Raw genomic sequence first — 18,539 nt, forward strand, 5'->3', positions numbered from 1 at the left:
CTCTAAGTGCTTTAAAGGAGAGGCCACATACCTTGAAAATAGATCTCTTTTGGACAGGGAGCCAGTGTAACTGTCTGAGCAGAGGAAGGGAAGGGGATCCAGACGGTGCATTCAGAACCATTCTGGCGGTGGTGTTCTGTATAACCTGTAGTTTTCCAAGTGTGGTGGTGCCTATTTCCTCCAATAAGGCATTGCCATAGTCTAACCTGCTCACTACCATGGCCTGTACAACAGTTCGGCGATGTTCTAGTGGAAGATAGGATATAATTCTACGTAATAGGCGTAGGTTATAGTAGCATGTCCCTGCTATGTTTTTAACATTATCTTTTATATTGAGCAAGGCATCCAACTGGATTCCCATGCTTTTCACTGAGGGGGACTGCGTAGGCGCTTCTCCCAATTCAGCGGGCCACCATTCCCGCGTCCAGAAATGGACCTCCTTCCCTAAGAGCATAAGCTCTGTTTTCCCGGGGTTGAGTTGTAGACACCGCTCTTTCATCCAATTTGCAATTGCTAGCATACCACCCGAGAAACAAAGTTTCTCGTCCATGATGTTTTTCCCTATGGGAAATAGTAGCTGCGTGTCATCGGCATACGAGACTATCTCGAAGCCGAAGGATTGGACAATCTTCGCCAAGGGGGCTACATACATATTAAAAAGGGTAGGGCTCAGACAGGAGCCCTGAGGTACCCCCTTGTCCAGCAGGAATTTATTTTTTGAGACAAATGATCCAAGTGAGGTAGTCTGCCATCTGTCCATTAAAAAATTAGTCAGCCAGTGGAAGGCTTTACCCCCGATGCCACATTCAATCAGTCTCTCCACTAGCCGTTGATGGGATATCGTATCGAACGCTGCGGAGAGATCTAAGAGGATCAAGATCGAAGGTCCCCGGCATCGAGGGTGCGCCTCAGTGAGTCAGTAACAGACAGAATTGCTGTTTCTGTACTGAAACCAGTACGAAATCCTGATTGGGAGGGATCCTGATGAAGTCAGTGATGTTCACACATCATTCTGACTACACACAAAATACAACTACAGAGAACAAGAAGATTTGGATAAATCTGATTCTTTACCTTTGCTCAGGACATTGTGCACCTCTAAAGATGTCCAATAATGTGTAACATTGATGAACTAACACGTCTACTGTTCTTGAAGATGCATAAGGTGTCGCAAATCAAGAATCCTAGAGCTTCATGGATTTGCACAGGTGTCATAATTTTGAATTATAAACGAATGTAATGCCAGTTTATATTTACTTATTGTGATTTCAAAGAGACCTCTATAAGCCTCAAGCACAGGCTTCTAATACCTGAGTGAGCTGGGCACATGCAAGTGGGAGCATAATATGAAGGACAGTTTTTTATACGTCATCGGGGACATGTTGCTGTATGTCCTGCTTTAATTATGCTTCTGAACTGAAGTCACAATCAGATTCCAAAGCTTTAGTGGATAAATAGCCCAAATTCTTGGAGATGCATTACAAATGTATTCCAAATATTCTGAAGCTAAGTCTATTCAACAGATACGATCAGTAGATCTAAAATGTAGTCACCCAGAAGGTCCACCTAAAAAGATAAGCCTTCTTCTGTTCCAGGGTATAGTGACCAAGTGGCTCCATCATTGGGATAACATATTTCCTATCACAACCTTTTCTATTAAAAAACATTGTGATGGGATATTTTGGTCCATGTGATTTAACTGAAAAGAACAGTGCCTGCAATGTGGGATCTCTGTGTCCCTGTGACAAGGAGGCATGTTTTCATCCTATTCCAGCAGCCAGAGCTGAATCTGACCCACCCCACAGGATGTCCTAGGAGGTGTCCAAAAATCAAGGATAACCTATTTCACAAGGATAACCTCTTTTCAATGCTTGGCTACTAGGGAATATTCCTATCAGCAATCAAAGACTTTTTTCACATGGCGGCGTACTACTTTTCGGGTAATTTAAATACCATAGAGGAGCATGTGCAACAACCTATCGACCAGCATGTTGATGAAGGGAAGGACCTGTTAAGTTATCCCTGATAACTTGGAACAGAACCCAAATTACATTAAAACGAATATCTCCATAAGTCACAAAATGGCTGAGCAGAGAAACCAGTTCAGGTTTGGGATAGATGGGAAGCCTGTGGTAAGCCACATGCTAACCGGGAAAGAAGAGCCTAAGAAGCCATTGTGATCGGCAACTACACTGCAACTTGCCTGTGTATCCTTGCTTTTCTCTTTAAATCCCCCCTATGCCATTTGATACCTAGACATCTGTGACCATATAACTAGGGTTGACATGTCTAGGTCATCGAGGTCACTCAGTGGCACAACGAAAGTGGGGGAGGGGGGGCAGGGAATTTACGATAAAAATAATAATTAAAAAAACTATTCATCTTGGCAACTAAAGCACAATTAATTAATATCAAGCAACAACACACAGATACAATGATACATGATAGAAATCCCAAATCATCTAATTTGTTCATTTGCTGTTATAAATGAAGATGTCTGTTTGAAGGTATTAATCTCAAGGACACATCTGTCTATGTCTTGCTGTTATCTTAAATGGGCAATCTCTTGTGACTACATACTTAGTCATTCTGAGCGCCAGGACAACTTTGAAATTGGCAAAAGCGGTGATTTCAAACGCTTATGTTCTGCACAAATTGTGCTTAGTCAATTGTTGTTGAATGCGCAGGTAATACCTGTCTAGCCTAAAACAGTGCACAAAGGGAATCATTTTGGGTCGTACCCGCAGTCAAAAATGTTATTGACGTTAGTCTCAAAAGTATAGAGGAAAACTAGGAATTGGGGGAAATACTGTATTTCACTGTGTCAGGACGTTTTTTGCACCCAAGTAGTTTCTGAGTTGAATGTCAGAATATTGTATACAGGAATCTCGTTCGATGTAAATAGCGTATCCCAAATTTAAGTTACGTTAAAAAATAACATCCAGATGAGGCATTGAGATTAGGTTATCCATTATTAATTCCAATGGGGCATATCTTTGTAGGACATGATATGTATGTTGGGTAATATTCTGGTACCACACCAATTTTTGTGTCAGACTTAGAATGAGGCTTGAAACTTCTGAGATGTTCTGGTACTTTTTGTTTTTTAAAGATTATCAGTGCAGGTACTCGAAGCCTCAAAGAAAGACCTGACTTTTATCCAAGGACTGAAGATTACACTGCTGCTGGACTTAAATGAACCTTCGTTAGTGTATATGGAACTACACAGTTCATACCTTATAATGTTTATTTTGATACCCAATGTTAAATCTATAGAATTTTTTTTCATCCTGTATGAATCTGGAGTGCTCCATTGATTGCGTACTTCATATACCGTACAGTAAGGCCCTGATGAAACGACATGTGTCGTGAAACACGTGTTGGCCTATGTTGTTAATTTCTGTTTAAACAATAAAAACAAACTTTTGGATATTTCAAATATACATCCAAGTAAACTTTATTGACTTCTAGAAAGATCTCAAATCCAGTCCTTTTTCGTTAGTGTATATGGCCTTGCCTCTGATGGGCACACTGCAGCCGGCATGCACTCGCCTACCTTTTCGTCAATCCCTCGATGGAGACTCCAGCACCAGCTCCCCCTGTAATCAGGGCAGTGCGCAATAACTCCAGGGCCGTAGAAGAGTCTCCCTGTGCATCCTGGGCTGCTTGCTCTACTGCGCCGGCCTCCCGGGTGTGCCTAGGGAAGGAAGAAGCCGCACGGTTCAAGGGCTGTCAGGGTGGACGAGTCCATAGAGCATCTGGACAAGCCATGCGGGCCTGTGGAAGGCCAGCCATGCTAGAGCATAACTTGTCACAAGTCAGCAGAACCTGGCAGGGAATGGAAAAGGGGCAGCGATGGAAGGAAGTAAGAGTGGGGTAGTTAAAAAGAATAATGAGGTAGCACCAGGGTTGGATTGGGAATGAAAATCGGCCCGGGCACGCAAAAAAAAAAAACGGCCCACATTTGCATAAACACTCCTCATATCACTGCCGTTGGTGTAATCTTATAAAAAAAATGTAGGGGGGGGGGAGGTTAAAAAATGCACGCGTTAGTTTACAGTGGTGAAACAAGTGAGGCCACTTCAGGCCCCCTGCCCCCGCTCAGTATGTGCCCACTTTAATGGGCCGGCCAGCGAGACAAAGGGAGTGACACCGCTGCCTGTTGCTAAACGGAGGTAATGAGCGAACATCTGCCACTAGAAAGGCCACTCAGACTCCCACTGGGCCGCTGGCTGTATTCGAACAATAGAGACAGCCCCCAAATGGCCCCCCAGACTGCTCAAAAAAGCAGACCACAGCTGAACTCGGACACCGGCCCCTCGGGCATTGCCCGAATGCCCGCGTTACCAATCTGACGCTGGGTAGCACCTTGATAGGGCGGGGAGGTCATGAAGTGAGAGAGGGATAGAATAAGGAGCAGTGAAATGAGGGCAAGAAGGTAGCAGAGATAATGAGTCAGCATTAGGGAGCAAAGTTCAAAATGATGAGAGAGGTGAAGAAAATCAAGGCACTAGAAAGTTAAGGAGAGGCACTGAAAATGTGGCACTGAAAGAGCCGCAGTAAGCAACGCTTGTATGACCGCTCTTATATGCATTGTTAAGGCAGATGCGTGGTTCAGGCAAGCGTAGTCGGCGTTGCGTTGGAACGGCACGCGTAGCTATTCCCTCGTTGTTCCAGCTGTTTCCCGTAAGCAACTGTCTATGAGGTTGGTAGAGAGAGTGGCAGAGAGAGAAGGGAAGTGGGAGTGACTGTGAAGCCTAGGCAATATAGGAGGCATAGTGAGAGGGTGGTGACAAAAGGGGAGTAAGCGGTATAAAGCGAAAGGAACAGAGACAAAAGTGCAGTGAGAGGCAATGAGAAAGAATAGTGATGTATGGGTAATAACAGAGACTGTGAGTGGTAGAAAGGAAAATGGGAGCGTCGAAAAAGGAGCGAGGGGCAGTGGGAGAAGGGTGCTGACACAAGGCAACTACAGTTATTTATTCCTACCGGTTCGCCAATTCCAGGGCCTCCTGTGCCAGAGCTGAGGATGCTGAAGGTGGAATATTCTGATAAAAGAGAAGCAGGGAAGAGACATCAGAATGGACATGCTAGGGTCTACTGCTTAGCAGCTACTCTTCAGTGATGTGTGCTGAGTGTTATCTGTGAGGTTGGGGGAGCTAGTGTGTGCTCAGTGTTACTTGTGGGAGCTGCTGTTTTGAGATGTATGCTGAGAATTATCAGTGAGACTGGGATATCTTGGTGAGATTGTGTGCACTGGTGTTTTGGGTATGTGTTGGGACAGTTATTAGTTAGATTGCAGGTGCTGTCTATTTACTGAATTGCACAGTGCAAATGACTGGTGCTGTTTAGTGGTGAGCTTAGAGTTATGAGAGTTTTGTGGTGTGCACAAAAAATATTGTGTAGATAGTGAGGACTATACTTTCCATGACAGTGCAGGAGATACTGTCTTGTGATTTGTGTCAAGAGTTGTGAGTGAGGTTGTAGCCGCGTCTATTAGGTGTGTCTGCTGATAGCATATCTAAGAAGGTAGAAACTGTGTTTTGTGGTGCTTCCTGAGAGATTGCTTAGTTGGTGGGTGGTCCTACTTTATTAGTGCTCTCAGAAGCTTATATTACACAGATGATGATGGGAGACATTCTTGTAGTGTTTTCCAGTGGAGGAGCAGGGAGTAGTGCCCAAAATGCCCATCTACTGTGCTGAGGTATTTTCTGTGTTCAGTCTACGGTTATGATTTGAGGTTTACCATTTCTTGCACGGTGACCTTTGAACCTTCCAGTTCTAGACGAGCCTTCCCAATCAGCCGTCTCGTTTCTTGCATCTGGCCCTGGTACTGGCTTGCCAGAATCTGCAACCCGCCTGTGTTCACCTGCACTCTGTCCATGTTCTGTTGAGTACTGGCCTGCTCCGCCTTCAACTTGGAGAAGCGGCTCCGGAGAGATCTGTTTGAATCTGTAGAAGACATTTTTAAAGTAGTATGAGAAAGAGACAAGAACGGAGGTGGGGACATAACAGGAGAGGAAGACAGCTAAATGAAAAATACAATGACGAAAATAAAATGAGAACATTGGAATGCTGAGAGTTTCATTGAAGACAAGGGAGTAGTTGTGGGCCTATACTAGCTGGTAGAATCCCAGAGGTCCAACATTCCAATGCTTGTCTTTCTGTTTCTCCCTTTTTAATTTAGAACACTCTACCCTTATTGGGTGGAATGTTCTAATAGCCTTCTAGCCCTTTTCCTTCGTGATATACCGTTTTTTAAAGGCCCCCACCCTCGTTAAAGGCCCTCGTCTGCAGCCTGGGTCTATACCACAGATTAAGGGCCTTTAACACCCGGTATAGCCCTCGGCAGTGGACTATAGGGCTATATGAAGGGCAACAAAAGGGAATGGAATGACAAGAACAAAAGGGAATGGAATGACAAGAAAAGGAAGAGAGTTTAAACTACATTACAACAGTTTTTTAGAGGCTAGTTATAAAGGATGAGAGATGTGATATGTAGTGGTAAAGAAAGCAAATGGGATGAAAGGAAATGAAGGAGAAAGAGGGGGAAAGAGATTAAACGGTAGTGGAAGAATGATTGAGGGGGCATAATGGGAGAAGAAGAAGGCCTAAGGGAATGAGAGGATATGAGAACTGGAGTTGGGTCAAAGTGAACAGAGGAACACAGAAAAATGAAGATGATCATTGATATTAGAAGGAAGAAACACTGACGTTAGAAAAAAGATTTACAAAAACAAGGTAAAGGTCAAGAAAAGACATTTGAAAGGCGAGTAAAAAGAGAGCAAGTAAAAGAGAAGGGTGGATAAACGAGTACAAAACATGGGAGAAGAGGGGACACTAGTAGTAGAGATGGCATGTGAATAACAAATATAGGAGGAAAGAATAAGTGAGGTAAAAGAAGAAAGGGAAGGAAAGATAGAAAGACCTATGTTAAGATGTCACAAGAGTGGAAAAGTCAAGCGAGGAGAAAAAATTAAAGCAGAAAAGAGAATGCCGCAAATTAGATGATTGCTCAGGAAAATAGAGTTAAAAACCGTAGAGGGAAAGAGATGAGACTAAAATAACACACTTGGCAATGTCATTATATTACTGGCTTATAAAAGAAAGTGCCTATTCAGTCACTGTTGAGTGTAGGCAATCAATAAGTGATCACACAGGCAATCTGTCACTCATCCTTGCACTGCCCGATTCATTCATCCACTCATTGACTCACTCTTTCATTCAACCACTTTCCCACACACAATAAAACATGAACACAAATTCAATAAGCATATGTAAGTAGAAAATGAAAACATACAACTGCCTAAATATTGCAGACAAATGTTTACAATAAAAAACGCAATTAAACTTAGGAGTGAGTAGTCTTCTTACATTGGCTATGTAATGTATTGTTTTAAAACTTCAGCGGGTCTGCAATGTTTAGAAGCAACATGTTTGCCTCCTTGAAGAAGCAAAACAATAATATACAATGCAAATACGCCACCAAGAAGGCCATTAAATAAACATTGCACGACTCAGAAATCATTGTTGTACCAATCCAAGTTGGCCAACATAATGCTAACAAGCATTTGCAATGCAATCAGTCTTCCTTTGGGACCTTATATGTATTAAGCTATGTAGCACATTAGCCTGGGTGCTGAAACATCTACTGTTCTTAACATGGAGGGAAAGTAAGCACAAAACTGCGTGACACACCCGGTATGGGAACACATGGAAAGAAATATTGCCTTTCAGCTGGAAATCGTATATCCAAAGCTCTGTTTTTAATATAAAATCAGGACCTTCGGTGGTCATATCACTGAACATACAAGATTTGAAAAAAATATTATTGTCTACAGGTGCTGGTGGAAGACAGTTTCTATGGACTGTAATCTAGAGATTGTTAAAGTGATTCTTATATTTTACTGACCTCTGCTGGTCGTTTTCTATCAAGAAAGTTAAATATAGGCAGTTTCCAGAAAAAAAAAAAAGAAAGTCCCTCAGCAGAAAGCAATTCTGGTATTTTACTGACCTCTGCTGGTCATTTTCTATCAAGTTAAATAGAGGCAGTTGAACAGAAAAATAAAGTCCCTAAGCGAAAGCAGACAAGTCCTAGGGCTGATCTCCTGAGCCCACAAAGTACATGCACATATAAGTATAAACTTAAGTATACACTAAAGTATATATAAGAGGTCTCGAAGACTCGCCCTAATAAATGTGGTGCCCATCATGGAGCAGTAAAGCAATGCTTCACTATTGACCATACTATTCCAAGATGGCTGCTCTGTTTAGAAGCAGTGGTATGAAGGATGTGGCACTGCCACCCTTCAGAATCACATTAGAACCCCCCCTATGTGGCACCCTCACTCCTATTTTCTCAGTAGGGAGTCTTCCCAGTTGCAGTGCTACCATCCAGAGTCTCACTCCAGAGTTTTCAAGCTGGCATTGTTACCTTCAAGGGCCTCGGCCTCTTTCCTCATGCCCAGGGCAGACTGCTGTGCCTGACGGATCCTTTCTTCAAGCTCTGCGTTATTGACAGTAATGTCGCCAGTTTGAACACCCGACACCAGCGCTTCCAAATCCTTGAGTTGTCGCCGGTGCTGGTCCATCTGTAACCCAAGGAGTCATGAGAGTGAGCAAGCAGTGTGAAAATACTAAATTGACCATTTCTGGACTCTGCTTTAACTAGCACTGCTTAGGCCACTAGCACAAGGTGACTGTTTCTATGTTCATGAACAAACCATCGCTGTCCCTTGCTCATGCATGGTCAGCCATGGGTGGAACAGGTCTAACCTTGGTTCGACTGAGGTAAAAACTAAAATTTCCTACCGCATTTTCATGACGGTTTCAATTTGCTAACTTGGAACGAAATGGTGCTTTTGATGAAAAGATCGAACGTGACAGGACATGCATGCAAAGAGGGTTTAAAAACAGGGTTTCGCAAGGGTTTGGTGAAAGAGATTTCATTAAAAAGTGACTTGACATTGCTATTTACACGAATTGTTCTGTAAAAAGGTATACTGCACAAACTGCTGTCAAGAAGCTTTGGGTTGGGTATTTTTTTTGGAAGAACAACTTTTTAGATGAAGGATGATTTCAGAGGGTCCTTAAATAACACAATAAACATATTTGAAAGAAAAGAAAAGAATTATAAAGCAGTTTTGAACACTTTTTGCCCTCTCTAAATAAAAATCTTTAATGTCATCGGGGATGCCATTTTCTATTCCCTGTGTCATAAGAAGCAGATCCATTTATGCAGCTGCAGTCTTGTTTAATTTCAACTGAACTAATTGGACCAAGAAACCTGAATACAATGATTTTTTTAAATAAAACACCCAAGACTGGAACATGGGGGCATATTTACAAGCCCCTATTGCCACAGGAACGCCACTTTTATTAACGTTCTGGTGGTGATATGTGCTTTGCCTTCTGTACAAGGCAGCGTTAAGTAACTTATCGTGGCTTAACACTGCCTTGTAAATAAGGCACCATTTCACGCTGTACTCAGCATGAAAGGGGAGGGCAATGGGTGTTGCGGTATGCATTCCACCGCAACACCCATTGATTTCGACGCTGCCCCCAAATTACAAGGGCAGCATAAATAGGAGGCAGCACCAAAATTAGAACCAGGGAAAACCTGGTCCTACCCTGGCGAAATGAGGAGAAATGTTTAATTTCTACTCGTTTTTGCTGTTTCCATTTTTGCTGTGTTGCGCAGCACACATAGAAAGAGCAACAGACCATTCATTGTTTATGTTCAGGGAGGTGACTCTTCCTGCACATAAACAATCTTTTTTTTTTTAAATGACATTTTGCAACTTCTATGTGTGCTGCATTAGGCAACACACATAGAAGTGACAAAACACCATTTACAGATTGTTTATGTGCAGGAAGGGAGACATTCCTGCACATAAACAATCTTACCCTCAACTCAGACAACCTTGCACTATGATGCAAGAGTGCCTGCATTGGCACCAGGCAGCTAAATTCAGCACCAATGCAGGGGGAAACACAAGGCTGCACCATATTGTAAATATGGTGCAGCCCTGCGTTTCAGAAGTGGCGGAGCACGGCGTTAAGCCAAGGAGGCTAGCGCCACGCTCCACCACTTCGTTGTGATTATGTCCCATGGTGTCCTTGATTGCATGGCGTCAAGTCATCTGCCACGCTTACAAGCGGAGACAGGGGGAGGAGCTAACAGATATTGCCACGCTCACCCTGCAGGGAGAGGGGTACAGAGACCACTGTCAGGTGGGCGCAACAGGCTCAGAAATGAGGAGGGGTGAAGTGGCATTGACTGGGGGCATAGATTCACTGTGCAGGCTCATAACTAAGGCAGTAATAGTAACATGGAAGCAGAATAATTCACAAGGGAGGCACAGATCCCAGGAGGTAGTGTAAGGGTACCGACTGGGATCTTCTCGTAATGAAGAGAGGAGGTGTAAACTTGCAAACCACAGGCACTTTTGAGTTTGATGGAAGGTATCCCGGTATACAATTGGGACGAAGGAACATGAGTAAAAGCAGGTGGCGATAGTGCCTTGAAGGGGCAGGTTAAATGAGCATTGGGTGCTTCTGTAGGGAACCTCTCTGCACCCTCAGAAAAAGGGCATCCCACCAGTCTTTGCCGGGAGCCGAGAGCGCAAGGAATGAATGACGACAGAGATAGATCCCCACAGCACTTACCTGACTCTTTACTTCCACATAGCATGTCGGGCACTGCGGGTGTTGGCACCGGGGTCCCTCAAAATCGGCTTTGCAACGACAGGTTCCATCCAAATTGCACAGCTGGGACTCTGCACCCACAGGGTGACAGTTGCAGGCTGTGGAAGGACAGGAGGCCAATGGTTAGGAAGTGAATCATGGCAGCAAAATGTCATACACACCTAGAGCCAAGGGGGTAGCCCTAACCTCGACAGATATAAGACTTTGCCCCATTCCCAGTGCCTAGGATGAAACTATGCTCCCAATGGCACCTCCCTTTGCTCCTTTCTCAGTCCCCACCATAAGGCTAAACTACCAATCAATCAATCAGTAGATATGTAGAGCACTCCTGTCACCCGTGAGGGTATCAGGCCCCTGGCAGGGTCCAGTTGATTAGCTGAATAGCCAAGGCTTCAGGGACTCTGTAGATGAAAGGATAGCTTGTTCGATGTCTTTGCTACGAGGTAGGAGAAGCCCAGTCAGAGTGGATGTCAAGGGCAGATAGTGCCGCAGGACGTCCTGGGTGAGAGGACAAATTATCTCTGATGCTGTCAATATGAGTGACAGATAATTTTGCTTGAAAAATGTAAGAGGTCAAATGAGATGGTGGCAGAATATGTCTTCTTGAAGCCTAGATAATGAAGGCAAGGGGGTACGCAGTCTACAAACCGTGCAAGTGTAAGGAAAAGAGTGGCAGCTAAGTGGTCAGGCTATATGTCAACAATCAAATCCTTTCCAACCAACAAGGGTTGTAAACAAGTCATCCTTAACCTCAACCCACCCTTGTGAGAGGATGCATTTTGCCTCAAGCCATTCCATTCAGAATTGATTGTCCCTTGCTGATGACAAGGCCCTCTCTGTCACTGCCTCTCTCTGGGCATGGCACAGTGTAACTATCATGGGAAGGCATAGAGTATTCTCTTTTAAAGGATGCTTTGTGAGTCATCGAGAGTTTGGCACCGTGTACCCTGCCCCTGAGAATGACATAGTGTGTCCTCTCTCAGACACTCACACACTGTGCCCTCACTCAGGAGATGGCACACTGTGTTCTTCCCTAAAAGGGGCCACAATGTGTGCTGTCTCAGGTGATGACACAATCTGGTGTCTCTCAGTTATTGGCTCAATGCACTCTCAAATGGTTTCACAAAGCTCTCTCTTGTAGTAGGTGGTTTAACAATATTGCTTTCTCTGCTCTGAAGAAGTCAGAAAGCTCCCTCTCGCAAGGGATTCAGTGTGGTCTCTCTCAGGGAACAGGCTAATGTACCCTCAGATGTTTACACAATGCCCCACCTCTTAGGAAATTTCACAATATTGCTCTCTACACGCCGGATGTGGCACGATGTGCCCTCTCTCTGTTTTAATGGTGCTCTTTCCTCCTGGGAGGTGGCACAATATACCAACAGCTAGTTTCACAGATCGACCTCTCTCAGGAGGTACCACGAGATGCCTCCCGCGGGTGGTTACTCAACACGACCTTTCCCAGCCCCTCTCGGCTAGCATCTTAGATGAGTGTGCACCACGTTATCGGTCCGTTCTCACCTTTGCACTTTTCAGCTGGGTTGAGCGCCAATGGGTTGCCGTAGAAGCCTTCCTGGCAGCGTTCGCAGTTGAAGCCTACTGTGTTATGCAAGCATTTCAAGCACTCGCCGGTCCAACGGTCGCAGTTCTCAGACTCCAGGGGGTCAACGTTACTGTTGCACCTGCAAGCACTGCATGGTCTGGCAGGACCCCTCTGACCCATCGGATCTCCAAAGTATCCATCAGCACAAATATCACAGCGAGCCCCTGCAAACAGCAAAGAAATCCAATTAGCGGGGCCTAGAGGCCAATTGAGATGGGCCGGGGTTATAAGCGGAGCAACATCACCCAATAGGAAAGTGCCTCTTAAAGCTAGTGGTGAGGGTGCAAGAGAGTTAGTCAATCCCTGACATATTTCAGCCCCAACAACACTTTTTGTAAGCACCTGCCTATTGGAAAAACTCCTGACGTCCTCACAAGCCAGGTCCATAGTTTGACACTTGCAACAACAAATAAAACAATCTTACTTCGAAAATCTTAAAAGAACCTGTAAAAATGGCAGTGTTGAGACAACAGCCAAATAAATGGATAGAAATTGGGATCGAGACTTGGCAGAAAAGTGGCCATAATAGTCCCAGTGCAGTCGATTTGCTGACAGTTTGCTAAATCCTCTTGAAAACTAGGTAGGTTGTGGCACAACTAGGTATTTATATGTGGTTTTACAGGGAGCTGGTTTTGAACATTTGAGGCCAAAGTGGCCCAAACTTGAATTCAAATCAATGAGGTTGAACTTCCCTATAAGGATGTAAATATACATATACGATGGAAATCTAGGAGACATAAAGGGAAACAAAATGTAGGCAACCACAACTGTGTTTGCGTAAGTCCCATAAAACAGAAACAAACAACTCTGCCATGTGAATTAAAAGTGGAACACAAAAATGTCATAACTGTGGCAAAACACAGAAAATGTAAGGATGCAACAATGTATTGAAATTTGGCACAGTGCTACCAAGACTGCGCTACATTACATTTACCCTGCAAATTTGGAAACATTTAAGAAAGTCACGGACAAATGTATAAATAAAATCACATCAACTTTACTGTATAAATACTGGTCTGGACAAAATGGGTCACAATTGATGATTCTCAAAACCAGGGAAAAAATCTGTACAACTTTGGCAAAAAACGTTTCGAACCAAGAATAGACCAATATCTCATGACACCTCAGCAAGATTTGTATGAACTGTCAAATCAAATCCAGACCACTGAAGTCAAGGCAAAGCTTGTCGAAGATACGTCAAAGTGTATCCCATTTGAGAAAAACCCACTGAAGCTAGGCGAAAACTGTCAAGTCTAAGGAAAAAATTGTTAGATAGAAGAAAAAACCCTGCCAAATGAAGGGAAGGTCTTTAAAAGCTGAGCAACATCTGTGAAATTGAGGAAAATATGTCATGGTAAAACTGATAAAGGGTAAGCAAAACTTGTCAGTGCCAAGACAAAACATGTAAAAGCTGAAGAAACACCTGTTAAAAATCAAATCTAAGAGAAAACAGGCCACATCTCAGGAGAACATGTCAAGTCGGTGAAAAACCGGTCCAAAGTAAGTAAAAAGAAGTGAAATCTATGTCAAGATCTGTCAAAGCTTACAGAAACCAAGGCAAACTGAGAGAAAAGCTGTTAATGTTGGGTATAGCTGTAACAACTGAGCACACATGTTAAAGCTGAGCAAAACCTCTCAGATTTGAGAACAGCCTTTCACACTTGAAAAAAAACTTGTCAATGCGGAATAGAATATGTCATATCTGAGTCAAAACCTGTCTGAGCTGAGAAAAAACAAAGGGGCATATTATCAAGGACCGGTGTTAAAATTTTCACCGTTTTATCGGCAGGAAACTGCTGATAAAACGGCGATAATGGGCTTGATAATATGCCCTTGTTAATTCCCATAGAAGCCCATATTAACACCACAACATGGGCTTCTATGGGAATTAACAAGGGCGTATTATCAAGCCCATTATCGCCCTTTTATCGGCAGTTTCCTGCCAATAAAACAGTGAAAATTTTAACACCGGTCCTTGATAATATGCCCCCAAGTCTCCCAAATACGTCTGTCACAAAAATCCTGAATGTTTAAGAGAAATAAATAATCTGTTTTTCATCCCATACATTTATTCAGCAATGAAGTTACAGGATTTAAGGGTGAATTATAAATTATTCCTATCGAAATTTGAAGTTGCAAGGTGGTATGACTGTGGTTTCTTTAAACGAACAGACTTTTTAAAATAAACAATGAGTGGAAGGCCTTGGGTTATATTACCAATAGTGCCCCATGGGTGCAAAGGGTGTGAGCGCCCACTTTTTGCACCCCCGGGGCCCTATGGTATTGCAGAAGGGGCCACACACACTTGTGCATTCCCTTCTGTAATACTGATTGCGCTGGCGCACATGTGGTGCCAGTGCTATCTTCAGAGGGCGTTCCCTCATTTATGTGGGGTGTGGCCCCAAGCAAAGGAAGAAAACACTTTGCCTCTGTGCCCGCGCCATATAATGGACATGGGTGCAGAGACATACATGCCACTGATGGTTGGCCACAAATTTGTCAGTGCACCACCTGATGGAAACACTCTGGAAGGGGGAGAGGGAGTGCCATGGACAAACTCACTGCACCCGCCTGCAGGGGGGGCTCTAAGCCCTCTTTATAGTGCAGGTGGGTTGCCACCAGTGCTGTGAAACAGGAGCAGCTAGGATTCAGCTGCTCCATATTTCACTGAAGGCGCATGCTCTGGGGCAACGTGAGTTTGCTGCTGCCCTAGGGGCAGAACATTTATTGTAAGACAGCGCACTGTCCCTATCGCCTGGCAGCATCTTCTTAAAGGTGGCCATATAATTATCATTGTTACGTTTTATCTTTACTTTATTCACATGATGCTGATGATTTGGTTTTTAATTTGCTAGAAACTAACAATGTAGGATCAGTAGGTTCAAGGAAATGTGGAGCGGTGTGGCGCCGCGGCCAGGGCGACTGACGCTGGAATCTGGGGATCACGGTTCGATCGCCGGCGGCAGATTAGCCCAGCACCATGTGACTCTGGGCAATAGCTTGCTTAATCTTCCCGACGGCCCCAAGCGCCTAGAGACCCTTACGGGTGATTGTTCGCGGCTTTACAAATGTGGATTATTATTATCAAGCTGAGACAAAGATAAAAGCAATTTTCTCTATGATGGCTCTGAAATGGAAAAAATAAAACATATATAAATTTGACCAATAGCATGTGACAAAAGATATGTAAGATTAATTTATCCACTGTCGGTAAGGCGAATTATAGTAAGATCCAATCCTATCCAAATTGACTCCTGCATTTATAAAGAAGAATAAGCAAAGTATTAATCCTTAATGTTTTAACTGGGGTTTGGTTTTATATAGGGTAGTCATGTTCCCTATTGATACGATTTTGGGAGGATATTTTTAGACACACTGAAACTAATTTCCATGTTTCTAGCCTAAAAGATCCTAAGGTAGCCCTATTTGACCATGTTTTTCAGATCGCAGTTATTAAATTCTGGGAGTAATTAGATCTATATTTGTATGCGCATACCTAGATCTCCAATTATGCATGGAAACTGCACCAAATTCCCACTTTTTCAGAATGGGCAGAAGAGAAGGATAGGGTTAGTTTATTTGCAGTTAGGATAGGACCCAAAAGAACATTTATCAGCTATGAGATGAGTTTCCCTGGTATTCATTGTAAAAGCTTAAATGAGATTAAATTATGGATTTGAATGTAAAATTATGCAAACTTTGATGTGAACTTGTTGATATTTAGGTTTGAATACATTTGTGTTTGCCTTTTGCATTCCTTATTGTAACAACAAGCGGTTCCATACACAACAATCAAGGAGAATTAACCCTTCCTTTATTGCCCTACCCCCTTCCCCCAACATTTCCCACTCTTCTCCCCACACATGTACACCTTTGCTATCAACACTCCTTAATCTCAGTATCTGGTTTTACAGGTTGGATAACATCACATTGACATGGGAGCCTGAATATAGTTTACTTAGAGCGAGGTTTATCCATGGGTTGTGTCGCTTTTGTGCCACCCACCAGGTGAATAAGCAACACAACCCTTAAGTTTGATTTATAAAGCCACACGGGCCCACCTTGCATGGCCCTGAGTGGCTTGATAAAGCCAGAGTATCCGACCCAGTGCAAATCGCTGTGTTGTGTTGCGTTACTCTGCCCTAGGAAGGCGTTTCGTGGGGGGAGCATGGATGTTCCCATGCATCCACCCATGGTTTCTGAAGCATTCCCAGATGTACCATTACTGGTAGACCTGGGAATGCATAAAGATACTAAAGCTTTCCCAGGGTAGGTGTAACAAGGAGAAATATCTTTATTTCTCCTCATTACTTCCTCTTTCTATGTGTCCTGCATTCTGCAGCACACATAGAAAGAGGCAAATGTCTCAGGGGATTGTTTTTCAGCAGGAAGGTGCCCTTCCTGCACAAAAACAATACTGCTTACAACACAGGCACCCTTGCTCCATGGTGCAAGTGTGCCTGTATTGTCGCTAGGCAGAGCATTGTGCGCCAGCGCTGGGAAAAGACATAAATGCGCCGGTATTTGTTAAATATGCCGCATTCCTGCCATTTCCTTGTCAAGCAGCTTTTTGGTAAAATATGCCCCATAGCTCTGGTACTTGTATTGCTCTATAGTAATAGTCTACTTTTGAGTGGTACCAAATATTTAGTAAATTGATAACATTTATTCCTTAAGGTGTATTTACTTCCTTATCAATAGTAATGTAAAAAAAAGGGAAAGTCTGTCAAAACTAAGTCAGAACCTGTCAAATCTGAGCAAAATTTATCAAAATTGAACGAAACCTTTCAGAGTCGAACAATGTCTATCGAAGCAAAAGAAAACTAGTCAAAGCTGAGAGAAACACATACATAAAACATAATTATACATGTCAAAGCTGACAAATATCCATCAATGCAAAGCAAATATGGCAATACTATGTACAACTTATCGAATAAGAGCAAAACACCAAATCTGAGCAAAATCTGTCAAAGCTGAGCAAAAACTTTCAAAGATGAACAATGCATGTCAAATCTGAGCAAAACCTTTCAAAGATGAACAATACATGTCAAAGCTGAACAAAACCTTTCAAAGATGAACAATACATGTCAAAGCTGAACAAAACCTTTCAAAGATGAAAAACATATGTCAAATCTGAACAAAACCTTCCAACGATTAACAAAACGAGGCAAAGCTGAACAACACCTGTTAAAGGTCTACACTATCTATTAAAACCGAGAAAAACTTGCCAATTTGGTCAAAACATGACAAAACTTATACAATTGGTAGAAACAAGTAAATACTTTGAAACAATGGCAAAGAGTATCAAACCACTGGCAGGATCAGTAAAAAAAACAGTGCTAATTATATTGAAACTGGGGCACAAGATGTCAAAACTTGGGGCGGTGATGTCAAAATTTGGGCAAAACATCAAAACTCAGATCAAACCAAGGAAAGGCAGATGACGTATTCAAAACTGATGCTTACATACTGGACATTTGCAAATAACTGGTGATGCATAAAGGCCTCTCAGTATTGATAAATGGATTGACTAAGCTGTGGCTAATCCAAAAGAAAAGAGGTTATAATATTAAGTGAAATGGGCGACCATTTACGAACAGTTTGGTCAAATCTGCTGATTTGCAATGCTAACCTTCCAGAGACGGACCAGGACAGTCAGTCTAGAAACACAGAAAAATATAAACATTTTAGTAAAAACTGAGACATACAGGAAACATCTGAGACTGGGGTTAAATATATCAAAAGGAGGAGAGGTCCCCAGTTATTTCTGCTAGCGGCATCTACACAACAGTGTCCTCTGCCAGGCACATCCCCTCTCCCCTACTCTTTCTGCCTGGCATGGCATTACAGGACAGGAATGAAAATAGACTCTGCCCTCCTCACCAGTGAATCCTGCTGGACAGGTATTGCACACCACCTCCTCTGTCTCAGGCATGACCGAGCATCCGAAGCCCTCTCTGCAGGGGCAGGGCCGGCAGCTCCGGGGGTCCTGGGGGTCATTGTAGGATCCTGCTGGGCATTCGGGGCAGTCTTCGTCGGGGTTTTCGTCTCCAGCATAGCAATCGCCTACATGAGCGGAAGGAGGGAGGAAAAGAAAGAGAGCAGAGAAAGGGTGATGGAAAAGGAGAGGTGGAGCCAGCGGTAGGGTACAGAAGGAAGTAGGAAGGAAGAAAAAGATGGAGGTGAAGAGAGAGGGGAATGAACAAAGGGAAATCCAGAGGGGAAGGTAAAA

At 43.4% G+C, this 18,539-nt stretch overlaps 1 protein-coding gene across 1 annotated transcript in view; it reads right to left on the bottom strand.

Moving 5' to 3' along the window:
* Positions 1-18,539, bottom strand: part of LAMC2 (laminin subunit gamma 2) — a 107,867-nt gene that overhangs the window by 16,811 nt on the left and 72,517 nt on the right. The window contains exons 10-16 of the mRNA XM_078643168.1: positions 18,191-18,373; positions 12,226-12,471; positions 10,669-10,805; positions 8,435-8,591; positions 5,747-5,952; positions 4,990-5,048; positions 3,557-3,697 (exon numbers count right to left, since the gene is read on the bottom strand). Coding sequence (XP_078499294.1) covers positions 3,557-3,697; positions 4,990-5,048; positions 5,747-5,952; positions 8,435-8,591; positions 10,669-10,805; positions 12,226-12,471; positions 18,191-18,373 — 1,129 coding nt within the window. The remainder of the gene's footprint in view (positions 1-3,556; positions 3,698-4,989; positions 5,049-5,746; positions 5,953-8,434; positions 8,592-10,668; positions 10,806-12,225; positions 12,472-18,190; positions 18,374-18,539) is intronic.

Source organism: Lissotriton helveticus, chromosome 1_1 (assembly GCF_964261635.1).
Source record: "Lissotriton helveticus chromosome 1_1, aLisHel1.1, whole genome shotgun sequence".
NCBI lineage: Eukaryota > Metazoa > Chordata > Amphibia > Caudata > Salamandridae > Lissotriton > Lissotriton helveticus.